This window comes from Panthera tigris, chromosome B2 (assembly GCF_018350195.1).
Source record: "Panthera tigris isolate Pti1 chromosome B2, P.tigris_Pti1_mat1.1, whole genome shotgun sequence".
NCBI lineage: Eukaryota > Metazoa > Chordata > Mammalia > Carnivora > Felidae > Panthera > Panthera tigris.
Window position 1 is genome coordinate 39,277,401 of NC_056664.1, and position 13,993 is coordinate 39,291,393.

The 13,993-nt window shown below is 44.1% G+C and overlaps 1 protein-coding gene across 8 annotated transcripts in view; it reads left to right on the plus strand.

Moving 5' to 3' along the window:
• LOC102963294 (adenylate cyclase type 10-like) overlaps positions 1 to 12,629 on the plus strand; it is a 56,181-nt gene extending 43,552 nt beyond the window's left edge. For 5 of the 8 annotated variants that reach the window (XM_007085330.3, XM_042986309.1, XM_015538949.2 and 2 more), the window contains 12 exons: positions 445 to 508; positions 1,715 to 1,934; positions 2,293 to 2,418; positions 5,706 to 5,878; positions 6,779 to 6,935; positions 8,898 to 9,102; positions 9,192 to 9,288; positions 10,046 to 10,164; positions 10,424 to 10,541; positions 10,958 to 11,156; positions 11,671 to 11,884; positions 12,397 to 12,629. In XM_007085330.3, coding sequence (XP_007085392.2) covers positions 445 to 508; positions 1,715 to 1,934; positions 2,293 to 2,418; positions 5,706 to 5,878; positions 6,779 to 6,935; positions 8,898 to 9,102; positions 9,192 to 9,288; positions 10,046 to 10,164; positions 10,424 to 10,541; positions 10,958 to 11,156; positions 11,671 to 11,884; positions 12,397 to 12,464 — 1,760 coding nt within the window. In that variant the 3' untranslated portion in view covers positions 12,465 to 12,629. Of the gene's footprint in view, positions 1 to 444; positions 509 to 1,714; positions 1,935 to 2,292; positions 2,419 to 5,705; positions 5,879 to 6,778; positions 6,936 to 8,897; positions 9,103 to 9,191; positions 9,289 to 10,045; positions 10,165 to 10,423; positions 10,547 to 10,957; positions 11,157 to 11,670; positions 11,885 to 12,396 lie in introns of those variants that run through there. The other 3 variants (XM_042986312.1, XM_042986313.1, XM_042986314.1) reach the window with 3 other exon arrangements.
• Positions 12,630 to 13,993: the final 1,364 nt, after the last annotated feature.

Consider the following 13,993-nt stretch of genomic DNA (forward strand, 5'->3'; position numbering starts at 1 on the left):
CTCAGATCTCACAGTTTGTGAGTTCAAGCCCGGCGTCGGGCTCTCCTGTCAGCACGGACCCTGCTTCAGATCCTCTCTACCCCCCTCTCTCTGCCCGTCCCCTGCTCACTTACTCTCTCTCAAAAATAAATAAATATTAAAAAAAAAATAGCAGTAGCCGTCAAACCAGATGGACATATTCTTTATTCATCTCTCTAGCAAATAGAATTAGGGACTGGTTTGGGAGGTTTGAGAGGAGTTACTACTGTAAGGATTAAGGAATTTGTAATCTACCCTCCTATTTTGTGTGCAGGCTGATACTAAACCTTAACTTACCATTTGAACAATGGGGGAGGCAATTAGCTCATGAACTAAGCTGCAGAGGAGAGGTAGTCAGGAATTCAAAATGTCTCAGTTAATACAAAGATGGATAATTAAAGATGATAATCTTTTTTTTCCCTGCAGATAGTTTTCAGTTCCAGACAAAAGAATGCAGAAGTCAGGAGGCCTTCACAAGTGAACACTGCAGGTAAAGGGAGATGCTGACAGTGGGTGTGGGGGGCCGGGAAGTGAGACACAGGTGACTATTAACCTGGGGCACTCACCTCAACTGCAGACCAGGAAGGCTTCTGACCACCCAGGAGTAGTGAGCCTTGTACTCAGCCCAGAGTTCAAGTTAACAGAATTGGAAAGGCAATTTTTGATTCTTTGTGGGGAAATTATTTCTTAATGTTTAGAAAAAGCTTCATTTAATAGCTTTCAAATGCATTGTACACATAGCAGATTGTTTTCTCCACTAAAAATTTGCCTTCTCAATTATGTTTGGCTCTGGATGATATTAAAATGAATTTACATTTCCTAATCACGTGCCTCCTGGCATTCTAATGCCTAGCCCATCAATTTTAAATATCCCTACCTTGAATTCACCAGCCGTGCTGGAGTTTTCTGTCCTTTTATCCAACCTGATTTCTTACGGTTTTCAAACAAAAATCTGTATTCCACATGAATCCTTCCCACACTCAACCTGTATATCTTTACTCACACAATCCCCCCTTTCTGAAATACTAAGTGGCTTCCACATCCTCCTACTTATCAGAGTGTTCACCATTCTTCAAAGCCCTCCTCAGTTCCCATATGTCCATCTCAGAGAGATCTAAACTCTTTTGAACTCATGCCTGTGAAAAGTTCACTGCACTAGGAGTCAGAGAAGTGAGCTCTAGTCTTGGTTCCATTCAGTAGCTGTGAGGTCGTTCAGAAGGCACTCAGGCTCTCCAAGCCTCAGTTTCCTCATCGGTAAAAGGAAGGTGGTTTTTGCCTGTCTGAAAGGGTCATCGTAGGATAAGATGGTGTTGTGTAAAATAATGTTCAAATGTGCTATGACAAAGTTCAGATATGCTAATAGACAAATGTATTATTGCTTGTTGCCTTGTGTCATTTTCGTGTGTTTATTTCATACGTTGTTAGTTTACTCTTCAATGCGATTGTTTCCCCACTTAGTTTGTGAGGTACTTAAATTGACTTTAGGTTTTTTTAAAAAATCCCTAATAGGGCTTTGACATAATAGATCAAGTCCCTGATTTTCAAAAACTCGTGGAGTGATGGAGGGGAAGGCTAAACATAGAATTAATGAGTTATAAAGGAAAGCTTTCTGGAAAAAGTGGTTCGGAGACCTGGGGATGCCCCGAGAAGAGTGGCTGCTTTGCGGCCACTCTCAGTTTATCTTCTCTCCACAAAGAACAGAGGAAGAGTTCCTGGATCAGGTGAACAGGAAACTGGCTCAGACCAGCCCCGAGAAAGACATGTTGACCACAAAGCCCTGTCACTGTGAGGAAATCCTGAAGTTAGTGCTCTCACCCCTCACCCGGCATTGCCTGGTCATCGGAGAAGCCACATGTGCGTTTTATTACCTGCTGGAGGCCGCTGCTGCCTCCTTGGACCTGTCAGATAATTACATGGTGAGCAAGCTCTGCTCCCTGCCCCTCAGCCGATCCCTTGCACCTGGGGAGTTTGGGTGGGCTTTCTTACTGTCAGAGTGAACTTGGGTGAAAAACAGAGGAAAGTGGAGAGAGAAAGGAGCTGGAAGGGAGTTAGGAGAAAACAGGAAGTGGGAAGGTGCCAGTCCAAGAGTGCCAACTGCTGCCGGCCCTGCCCCTGACTTGCACGTGCCGTCCACTCCCCATAACTCTGAACCCAACCCTGATTCCAATTCACATCTTGACCTCAGCACAACCTTACTCCAGCCTTCATCCTAATCGCACCACTAGCGCCACCCAAATCCTAATTCTGTTTCTCCATCCCTTGTCTTGTTTGGAGGCCTTCTTTTATTTGAGGAAGGCAAGCAGTCTTCTGGGCCAGCCTTCAGCCTTCTCGTTTTTGAAAAAGCACAAGGTGAAGATCTGTCAGTTTGAGGAGGCCACTTTCTGCTGTCTTCGGTCAGAGGTGAGGGCAGGGGGTGACCCTGAAGTTTGAGTTATTTCTCCTTGAGGGTTCCGCTATTATTTCTTTTTAAAGATCTCTCTGGGGTTTTTTGTATGCAATAACAAGTGTGATAATGTGATAATAGATTTAACAAATTTGAAACCTAGCAATACACAATTTGTAGAAAGTGAAAAGACCTCCATGTTATCCCCAGCATGGTTAATAATGTGGTGCAAATTCCACCAAATATATACACATGGTCATATCATTATTATTTTCTGTTATTTTTTATTTTTTATTATTTTTTTAATGTTTTATTTATTTTTGAGAGAGAGAGACAGCATGAGTGGGGGAGAGACAGGGAGAGGGAGACACAGCATCCAAAATAGGTTCCGGGCTCTGAGCTGTCAGCACAGAGCCTGACACAGGGCTCGAACTCACAAACTGGAAGATCGTGACCTGAGCCGATGTTGGACGCTTAACTGATTGAGCCACCCAGGCGCCCCTCTTATTTTTTAAACAGAATCATATCCTACATTCTCTTTCGTCTGCAGTTGATTTATATTCCCAACAGTACAGACTGAATGAACATTTTTGCATGTTGGTACACATCCAGTTACAGTTGCCAAGTAATCCATTGTATGCATGTATCAAACTTTATTTAATCAGTCCCTTCTTCATATGCATTTAGGTTGTCTCTAATTTGAGGTTACTTACTATAAACATTGCTACAGTGAATATTCTTGTAAATAGCTCTTTTTTTCCCTTGTAAGAATGTTCCTAGAAGAGAAATTTCCAGAGGTAGGAGTGCTAAGGTGGAAGATAAATGATTTTACATTTAATAAATATATTGCCAAATTGTCCATCAAAATGACACATTTTCCTCAACTTATGATGGGGTTACATCTCAATAAACCCATGATAAGTTGAAAATATCATTTAGCCAAACCCAATCCATCACAAATTGAAAATGCATTTAATTAATACACCTAACCTACCAAACATTGTAGTTTAGCCTGGCTTACCTTAAACATTACTGGGTGAGAATAGTTACATTAGCCTACAGTCGGGCAAAATCATCTAACACAAAGCCTGTTTTATAATAAAGTGTTGAATATCTCATGTAACTTATTGGGTAGTGTACTGAAAGTGAAAAACAGAAGTGTAAATGCATTGATTGTTCACCCTTATGATCCTGGGGCTGACTGGGAGTGCTCCCACTGCTGCCACCCAGCATACAAGAGTGTCATACCATCATATGTTGCTACCCATAAAAAGATCAAAATTCAAAGTATAGTTTCTTTGAATTCATGTCACTTTCACACCATTGTAAAGTCAAAAAATCAAGTCAAACCATTGTAAGATGGGAACTGTCTGATTATCAAATCCAATTTTCCCCATTTCTTCACATCCTTACTAACACCAGATGTTATCAGTCTGTTTTAAACTTGCTAATCCGGGGACCTGGGTGGCTCAGTCAGTTGAGCGTCCGACTTTGGCTCAGGTCATGATCTCATGGTTTGTGAGTTCGAGCCCCGCGTTGGGCTCTGTGCTGACGACTCAGAGCCTGGAGCCCGCTTCAGATTCTGTGTCTCCCCCTCTCTCTGCCCCTCCCCTGCTCATGCTCAGTTTCTATCTCTCAACAATGAATAAACGTTAAAAAAAATTTTTTAACTTGCTAATCCGTAGATGAAAGTTAGATTGTACTTTAATATGTATTTCTTAATAAGGTACATTATTTTTTATCGGTTTATCAGTCACTTATTTTTCTGTGAATTGCTTATTCATGCCCTTTGCTCAATGGAGTATATGTAAACTAATTTTAGGACAGTTTGGGGGGGTGGACAAAATTTGGGTTAAAGTGGTCAAAAGGTACAAACTTCAAGTTGTAAGACAAATAAGCCCTAGGGATGTAACATACAGCATAGTGACTATAGTTAACAATACTTTATTATGTTTTTGAAAATTGCTAATAGATATTAAAAGTCCTCATCCAGAAAAAAAGTTTATGTTGAATACCTAAAACTAATACATTATATGTTCTATCTCAATAAAAAATCATCATGTTGTACACCTTAAACTTACACAATATTATGGTCAACTACATCTCAATAAATCTAGGGGGGAAAAAAGAACATATATTTGAAAGTACCCCCTCAACCCCATCACTCAGCTACTGTGTCCCCTCCCCAGATTATGTATCTTTATGTACTCTACCTTGGCACACATAAATGTAAATGGTCTCTTTCCTTTGTTACATACAAATGGGAACTCTCTATGTCCCATTCTACATCTTACTTAAAGAAATATATATACTTCATAGATCATTCTGTATCATATCAGATTTCCCCAGGGAATGAGATTTGTATAACAAATAGAAACTCTGGGGAAAGCATGCCATAAGACATTCTATTTACGAAAGACATATAGTAGTAAATTTATTTATTGTGTAAGAATAACTCAGGACAGCTCAGCAACTTTTCTCAGCCTCACTACTATTAAATAACAGAGCAAAAGGTGTTGGCATAATTATCAGTTTATACATAATAGCTTCATAAAACCATGGGGGGTGTTTTCTTAGAGAGCTGAGCTTTAAAATTAAAAAAGAAAACTAAATAAAAACTAATTTCAGTATAAACCTTACCTGACATGTGTAATGCCTGTGAATGCCAAAAAGAATTATTAGAGATTTCCACATTATTTGTGTTTCAATCCAGATGTCTTTGAAGCAATGTTAAATAATTATTTCTTTCCCTTTACAAGAAGAAGTTATTGTGCAGTCTTCCCAAGATTGTTCTGGAATCACCATAGGCTCTCTCACCTTCTTGGAGCGTTTAGTCTTAAAATGTGAAGGCTATGATAACCTCAAGGTTCTTCAGTTCCTACACCCGCCCCCAATACACAGTGGTGGGTGCACTATTTAGTAAGACAGAGAAAGAATTTGGTGATATTTCAGATCCATTCAATAGCATCTGAAGCATCTGAGTCTCTACTCAAATGACAGTCCTGTCTCAGTCTGGCAGTATCACTTTCTAAATCACAGCCTTCCTCTATTCACTGACAAACATGTGGGACATGAGAAAGGAGTGTGTTTTCTCCACAATCCTGTTTTCTCCTTTCCGCGTGCACAGTCCTCCTGGTGCTCCTTAGTGCAGCCAGACCCTGCTGTGGCTCACTCACTCCAGCACCTCAGCAGCCCAAGTACCCAAATGGCCCCAAATGAAGGAGCCAGTGTGTTAAGTCCAGAGCCTCATCCATAGTACTCTTCCCATGTTTACATTACCATTTCTCATTTTCCCTGTCTCCAGGTATGTTTCAACATGGGACAGATCACCCTAGCCAAAAAATTGGCCAGGCAAGGCCTTCAACTGCTGAAAAGGAGTTTCCCTTGGACCTGGTTTGGTGTTCTTTTACAAACATTCCTGGAAAAATACTGGCGTTCCTGTTGCCTCAGCCGATCTCCAGACAACCCTAGTGAGAAGTGAGGAGTCTGGCCAAGTTATCGTGGTCCCTTTATGATCACAGAGAACTAAACTAGGACCCAACTTGGAGTGTTGCCCATATTGACCTAAGACTCTGCTTTTCAAGCATATAACAGTCCTAGTTTCTCTACCTTACTCTCTGAGCCAATGAAATGTAGCAGAATGAGGACTTTTTTTTTTTGAGAAAGAGAGAGTATGAGTGGGGGAGGGACAGAGAAAGAGGGAGAGAGAATCCCAAGCAGGCTCTGCACTGTCAGCGCAGAGCCCAGTGTAAGGCTCGAACTCACAGAACTGTGAGATCGTGACCTGAGCCAAAATCAAGAGTCAGACGCTTAACCAGCTGAGCCATCCAGGTGTCCCAGGACTTCTTTTCTTTTTGAAGCATGGTGTTACACTGTATTTTTCAAACAAAGATACATGTTACCCTGTCTGTTTCAAATCAAGATACACGTATGTATGTTTGTATACAAACACACACATAGGCATATATACATATATGTAGCAATTTAATATTATTTCTGTTCTATATAAAAATATTAAATTGCTACCCAGTTATTGAGCTGTAATAATAGGAAATATATTCAAAATAGCAATTCAAAGAATGAACTTTTTAAAAATACTTCTCTGAATTTTTCCAGTCAGCTTGGACCACCTAAGCTGGCTCAGTCAGTACAGCACATGATTATTAATCACACCCTATGCTGGGTGTGGAGCCTACTTAAAAAAAAGATGATTTCAAAAGGCTTATGGGGTTAGAAGTAATGGGATCCTGGGAGCATTTCTGAGTTTGAAAGTCTGTAGAAGGTCCCCTGATGAGTAGATTTGGATTTTTGTGGGGAGGGACAGTTGGGCACCGGTGCAGGCTGAGGGCACGCTAATCACTCTGCGCTTCCTCACAGTAAGAAGAAGCTGGCAGTCCTGCAGCAGCGGGTGCGCTGTCTCTCCCTGCTCTGGCAGCTCTACAACCTGGAGACCACGACCAGCAGCCGCAGGTTCGCCGGCCTTGCCACTCTTATGCAGAAGAACTCTGCTGAGGAGTTGGCAAGCGGAGCCCCGGTGAGCACATCCTTGCTTTACCGCTGGACCTCACTCAGAAACCTAAAATGCTAGGGAGAGAGATTCCTGGGTTTAACACGGTTCCACAATAACCCAGAATTAATGGGACATACCGATCATATGCTTGAGCAGCATCTCTCATATTGCAGTTTTTAGGTGGGTTTCCAGGTTTGGCTATCTGTGAGTTCCCTGAACTGAATGTCGGCTTTTGTGCGTATGTTCAGAAGTGGTGGGAGGTAGGGAAGGAGTCACAGCTTTCATCAGGTTCTCAAAGAAGTCCATGAGCTAAAAAAGGATTAGAATTGCTGACTTAGGAAAAAAGAAGGAAGGGAAACATCTTCCTAATTTTAGTGTCCATCTGTCTGTCTCTCTTTTTTATCCATATGTTCCATAAATATTTGATGAACACCCATTATGTGCCAGGCACCAATCTTGATTCTAGGAAAACAGACAACAGATCAGTGAAATACATAGAATGCTAGGTGGTAATAAACTTGATGGAGAAAAATTAAGGGGAGACAGGGGGCCATGGGGTTCTGGGAGCTGGGGGTGGGGTGCAGTTTTAAACAAGGTGCTAGGGAAAGCCTCACTGGGCAGGTGACATTTGGGCAAATCTCTGAAGAGATGAGAAAGTAAGCCACTTGGCTATGAGGGAGAAGAGTGGACAGGCAGAAGGCACAGTGAATGCACAAGGCATGCTCTCTGCGTTTGAGGAACGGTGAGGAGGCAGGTGCGACTAGAGGGGAGGAGACTGAACCAGGAGATGAGTCAGAGAGCCAGGGAGGGGGTTGATGGCCGATGGTGCCGGCCTCTGGGGCAACAGTTGGGGTTTGGACTTTAAAGAAGACAGGAAGCCAGGGGCAGGTTCTGAGAAGAGGAGTGACAGAGTCTACTTCTATTTTAATAAGATCGTTCTGTCTGCTGTGTTGAGAATCAACTGAAGGAGGCAAGAGAGGAAGCAGGAAGGCAAGTTAGGAGGCTATGGTAAATGATACAGGCAAGAGATAGTTGGCTTGGATTGTGGTGGCAGAGGAAGTGGGGAGGGGTGGTCTTCTGTCCAGAGAGAACCAACAGGATTCACTCTTGGATCAGTTCTGGGATGGGAGAGAGAAAAGAGTCCAGGATAATCCCAAGATTGGTTGGACTTCTAGTGGGATAGAAGTGCTCTTAATTGGGATGGGGCACTGTGCAGAAGGAGCAGATGGGGCGGTGGGGGGGGGGGGAAGACTGGAACCAGGTTTTAGACATGTTTAATTTGAGATACCTATTAGACATGTAGATGGAGATGTTAAGTAGGCAATTAAATATATGAATGTGGGGTATATTTGAGAGGTCTGGGCTGGGAAATAGAAATTCATGGGTCATCAGTGTGTAAATGGTACTAAAAGCCATGAAACTAGGTAATTTTTCTCCATTGCATCTATTATCACCTAACATTCTGTATATTTCACTGATCTATTGTCTGTTTTCCTGGAATCAAGATTAGTGCCTGGCACATAATGGTTGTTCCAATGTTAGGAGTTCAGGGTCATAAGCAGAAATTGGCAAAAGAAACTGAGCAGTTTCAAAGAGAATCTCATGTCCTCAAAAACCTAGCGAAGACGGTGTTTTAAGAAGAGAGTCATCAATGACGTCAAATGTGCACATACTTATACTAGACATCTAGGCAGGCAGCAGTTCTGAAGAGTGCTAAGGAGCAAGCATCAGAAGCCTTCATTAGAGAAAACACAGAAGTACAGCTTGGCCAGTGTTTTAAAGGGGAAGTCTGGGCTCAGAAAACAAAAAGAGGGGCAGTAGAGAAAGTGGTTTGTTTGAAGATCAGGTGGTGGGAATGATCGGCAGGTCCCAAGCAAGTGGGCAGCAAGGCACCACAGAGGGCTCTTCTGCAGGAAAGGGACAAGGTGGAGGTGTGGCATGAATGCACAGTCAGAATATTTTGGCCCATGTTTGTTTCACCCGCAGGTTGTCTCTACCTATGTGGCCCTGTCCCAATTCTCCCAGAATATGGGTGACAGGGACAGGTGGCTGCACTGTGAGCAGGTGGCCATTCAGAAGAGCAGCCTATGTTGGTTCTCCAGGGAGGGACTGTTGGCCACGGCCCAGCTCATGCAGGCCTTGGCCTATACCAAGCTCTGCCTCGGCCATCTCGACTTCTCCATCAAGCTGGGTAATGGGGCTTGGGGCTGGCGGTCCTAGGGCTTTTAGAGAGGCCAGGTTCACAGCTAGACCTCACACGATGCTCTTTAACCTCCTTAGGTTTTCAAGCTCGTGAGATATGCAGACACCTCAAGAAACCAGCTCTGGAGACTCTGGTTCTCTCAGTTCTCTTCAGATCTGCATTTCTGAAGAAAAAGTATTAAGATCATTTTCTGCCATTTGTATTTGTTGCCTAAGAGGGGAGGGTATCTGAAATGGAGAGGGAGATGCTGTTCCATTCTTACAGCCAGGCTGTCTCTTCTCTAGTCATTCCAGGAAGCATTGTCTTAAGTGTGGGGTTCAGGAATGGAAAGGCAGAATCTGAGCTGCAACATATTCTTCTCTTCTCCTCTCCTCTCCTCCCTCCTCTCCTCTCCTCTCCTCTCCTCTCCTCTCCTCCCTCCTCCCCTCTCCTCTCCTCTCCTCTCCTCTCCTCTCCTCTCTCCTCTCCTCTTCTCCCCTCCCCTCCCCTCCCCTCCCCTCTCCTCCCCTCTCCCCTTCCCCCTCCTTCCTCACCCTTCTTCTCCTTCCTTTTCCCCCTTCCCCTCCTTTTTCCCACTTTCTCTTCTCCTCCTCCTCCTCCCCCTCATCCTCCCCTTCTCCCCTTCCCCCCTCCCCCTTCCCCCCTCCTCCTCCCCCCCCCCCTACTCCTCCTCCTCCTCCTCCATTTCTCTACAGAGAGGTAGGTAATTGCAGTAGTTCAGGAAAAAACTTGGAAACTGTCTCAGGCATTTTCCCCCACTTCCTTTGCTTAGAGGCAGGTCTGATCTCAGGCACAGACACTTTATATATAAATAGAGCCCAGGTGGGGAAATATAGAGATGTTAGGCTTCTTTGAAGATGTAAGATCCCCTTCTCTCCTGTACCATCCTCCCTACTCTCTAGCTGGTCCCAATAGCTCTGTCTCTTGGCAGATTTGACCTGTGTGTCCATGTGCTGGAGAGCCAGTGGGTGCTCATTTCCCAGGGTCATGATGTCCTTGGCCTGGCCTGCTTCTATTCTGCTTGCTTAGATCTGCTGCTCTATGGAAAAGGTAAATCTTGTGTAGGGCTCTGCTATACTCCTGAAGGATTCAGACCTTGGATATGGCTCTGTGTTTGGAACACAGGTAGTCATGAGCCTGTCCCTTGGGCATGGCCCCTGCTCCAACCCCTGGTTCCTTAACGTCTAGGAATCACATTGTGATTCAGGATGTCTGCATTTCAGGTGTTATCCGCTCCCCTGTACATACACCTATACCAGTTCCTACGGTAGATAACTGATCCTCACCTGGTTACCTTCTCTGTCCACAGGATTGCTATGTCGGCCCTTCAGCGAGTGTCTGTGTTTCGTTCAACGCTATGAGCACAGCTGCATTCTGAACTCTCAGAGTAATGTCATGCTGGGGGTCCACTCGTCTCTGGCCATGTGGTAATGTGGGTACCAGAGTCTTACTCGGTGGGACAAGCTAGAAAATTAAGGACATCATGGGGGTCATTTAAGCTACTGCCTTTTACCCCTCCAGGCAGGGCTATTCTGCATCTCTAAACTACTCCTAAAGACCTTTCCCTCTCATCCCTCCCATCTTATAGAGGGGTTCTTCTCGTCCCTTAGCAGGTTTGGGCCTATAGGTTGAGAGCTAAGTTGAAGGTTACATTTAAGTGCTGGGTAACCCACAGTCTCCTTTTAAGTCTCCTTCATGTGAGTCAGCAGCCTTGGCCACTTGCCAGCATCACAGCGCTGAGCACGCAGGGGGTCTTACGGCCTGAAAGAAGTGATGGTTCTGTGAAAGAGCCAAGGTTGGTAAGCAGGGGATCGAGCTGCGAGCTGTGCCTCTTTCCCTCCAGGTTTGCCCAGAACTCTCAGTGGAATCTGTTTGAGCAGCACTTCTCCAAAGCTCACCAGTTGGTGAAAAGAACCAATGCCTCACTGTTTGGTTCACATGGCTTTGTCCGATTCCTAGAGTGCCATGTGCTGATGTTACAAAAAATGCCAGAAGATGTCTTCATGCATACTCTCCCAGAGACTCGCAGCCAAGCCCTCAAGGTACCTGTTTCTCTACTGTCCTTCCCCTGACACCTAAGTTCTAGTTTGATCCTGTGATGCTCTTTCTGATGCCTACATCTCCCACTTCCTCTTCTCCTTGCTGCTTCTGTCTCTTTTTCCTCCTCAAACCCTTTTCTTCCTCCACCTAGGAAGTCTTTCCACATGCCTCATGTACCCTCCCAGATATTCTTGCATATAGGTCAGGACCGGACTCCCTGACTTTCTGCCTTTGCACAGCTACTACCCAGTACCGTTAAGATGTTAACGTTTAGCCCTTCTCCGTGGACCCACTCTGGCTCAGTTTGACATGTCTCTCTTCCGCCCTGCCTTCTGTGTCTAAGCCATTCCAGTTCCCCTGTATCTCAAAACCAACTTTCTGGGCGTGCTGTGCCCTGAGTAACTCCTCCCTGTCCCCCGAGCCCTGAGTGAGTGTGCACTGTCAGAATTCCTGGTGGAGCAGACTGGAGGAAGACACTGCTCATCCTTGAACTCACGGACTTCCCTCTCCTTTCAGTACTTCAAGGAGTTCTTCTCTAGATGTGTGACCTGCCCCGTCTATCACCAGTGGGTCTCTGAGCTTAAAGCCTCTGTAATGAGATCTGGAAAAGGAGAATCCATGTCCTTGACTGACATCATCAGACCTTTTGACACCTGCTTGACCAGGATTTGGATAGAGGGAGAATTCCTGGAGGAAAACAACTCCTTTGGAGGAAATTTAGGAATACAGAGTAAGCATTCCTTCCTGGAACCCTTGTCTGAGAGACGTTACAGTGTCAGATTCTTACAGGCAGTCAAAGTCTGCTCCAAAGTAAGAAGGGAAATGTAACTGTAAGGAGTTAGTCCTTGCTCCACGGGTAATTATCCTCTCATTAGTGCTGGACCCAGCCCAGACAGAGGGGGTTCCGTATATTGTTAAATAATATGAGAGCCTCTCTCAGCCCTTTGTTTCCACATCTGTACCCTCAAGCATTGGAAGTTCCTCCTTGATCTCAGCTTAAACCACTGGGTTGTTTCTGTGGAGGAGCTGGATGGTCACTAAGGGAGAAGGAAGCCTTAGAATTCACAATGTAATATCTATGAAGGTAAATGGTAAGATGTGGGCAAGGAAAAGAGAGGAAGGAATATAGTTCCTTGCCTCAGGGCCCAGCAAATCTCCTCCTTTTCTAGGGCAATGAGTTAGATTTGTAAGCACTGAGGACTTTCTTTGGGTTTGTGATATTCTTTATGTTCTTGCTTTCAGGATTTGACAGAGTGGCTGATGTCAGGGAGAATAAAGATGAAGAAGAAATTCAAGAATGTATATGTTAAAAAAAATCATTTGAAGGGACCATTGTTCTCTTGTATATAACACAAAGAAATGATCCAAGTTCTCCTTTTTAAGATACTGGACAGTATATGTATTAAATACACTAGCCGTTTACACTCACCACTGTCTATATCTTTGTCAAAATAAAAGCCTATGTTTCTGAAGCATGAAATGTAGATCTTTCTTAACTCTTAGCAGTTACTGGCACAACTGAGGCAGAAATTAGAACCAGCAGTCGACTGGACATCTGGGAGGCTCTGGGATGAACTGATTGCTTCTCATGTAAGGCGAGATCCATTAGCAGATGGAAAACTCAGCCCTGATACAGAGGTTGTGGATACTTAAGGCCGGCAATACTAGTGCTTTGATGTTACCCCCTTGGCGCAGACGTGGTAATGAGTTTCTAAAAAGTCAAGGAATCTTTGGAGAGGCCCATATGGCTGTGTACCAACAGAGAAACCCATTTCTCTTTTGCACTGTGTGACTTGGGGATTCTCGTGTGAAACTGAAATTGCCAAAATGTATATGACCCTAGCCCTCCTCTGTTTTATTCTCCCTTTCTAGAGCTGCTGCCTTTGACTTTTGACCTTTATCTGTTTGATGGCCTTTCTTACACAGAGCATTGCCTTCTCACTGATTTTTACACTTTATAACTCAATCATCTAGTGTTCAGACAGCCTGTTAATTAACGTTATGATAGCTACCATTTATTGTTCACTTACTCTGTGACAAGCATTATACTAAATGCTTGAAATACATTCTTTAAATCTTTTTAGCACCTCTGTGAAGCGAGTATTTTTACTATCCCCATATTACTGATGAAACCGAAGCTTAAGAAGGCCATACTACAGGAAACAGCCACAAAATGGTGGAGCTGGGATTCTAACTCCAATGTGATTCCAGAGTTTCACACTAGGCTATAGAGGCTTCCATGGGACCTAGCCTATGGTAGGCTATCCTGTACCCAATCTTCAATATTCTGTTCAGATGACCATGATCAGAACTGTAAGGACAGGTCAGTGTCTGGGGAAAGGAGCCCTGAACTTGCCATTTAAATCCTGCTGTCTTGTCTGTACCTTCCCTGGCCCCTCTCCCCTACTCCCCCTTTTCTCCTTATTCTTGTTGCTCTTCCTCCTCTCCCTCTACTCCCACCCTACTCCTCCTTCCTTTCCTCTCTCTGACCCCTCCTTCCTTTCTCCTTGTCACCCACTTTCCCCCTGTTCTCCTCTCTTCCACTCCTTTAAATTTCTGAGAGGCAGCATAGAGCGGCAGTAAAGAGGCCCTAGAGCCACACAGCCTGTGTTCAGATTCTAGCTCGGATACTTATTAGCTGTGTTACTTTGGGCATAAAATGTATCTTCTTTACGCTTCCTTTTCCCTTTCTGTAAATGAGGATAAAAATAGAACAAAAGAGCATCATTATGAAGACAAAATAAATACAAAGTGCTTAGAACGGTACCTGGCCACAAAGTAAGCGCTCAGTGTCAGCAATTATTATCAGTTTAATTTTTATATGTAAATATAGATTATA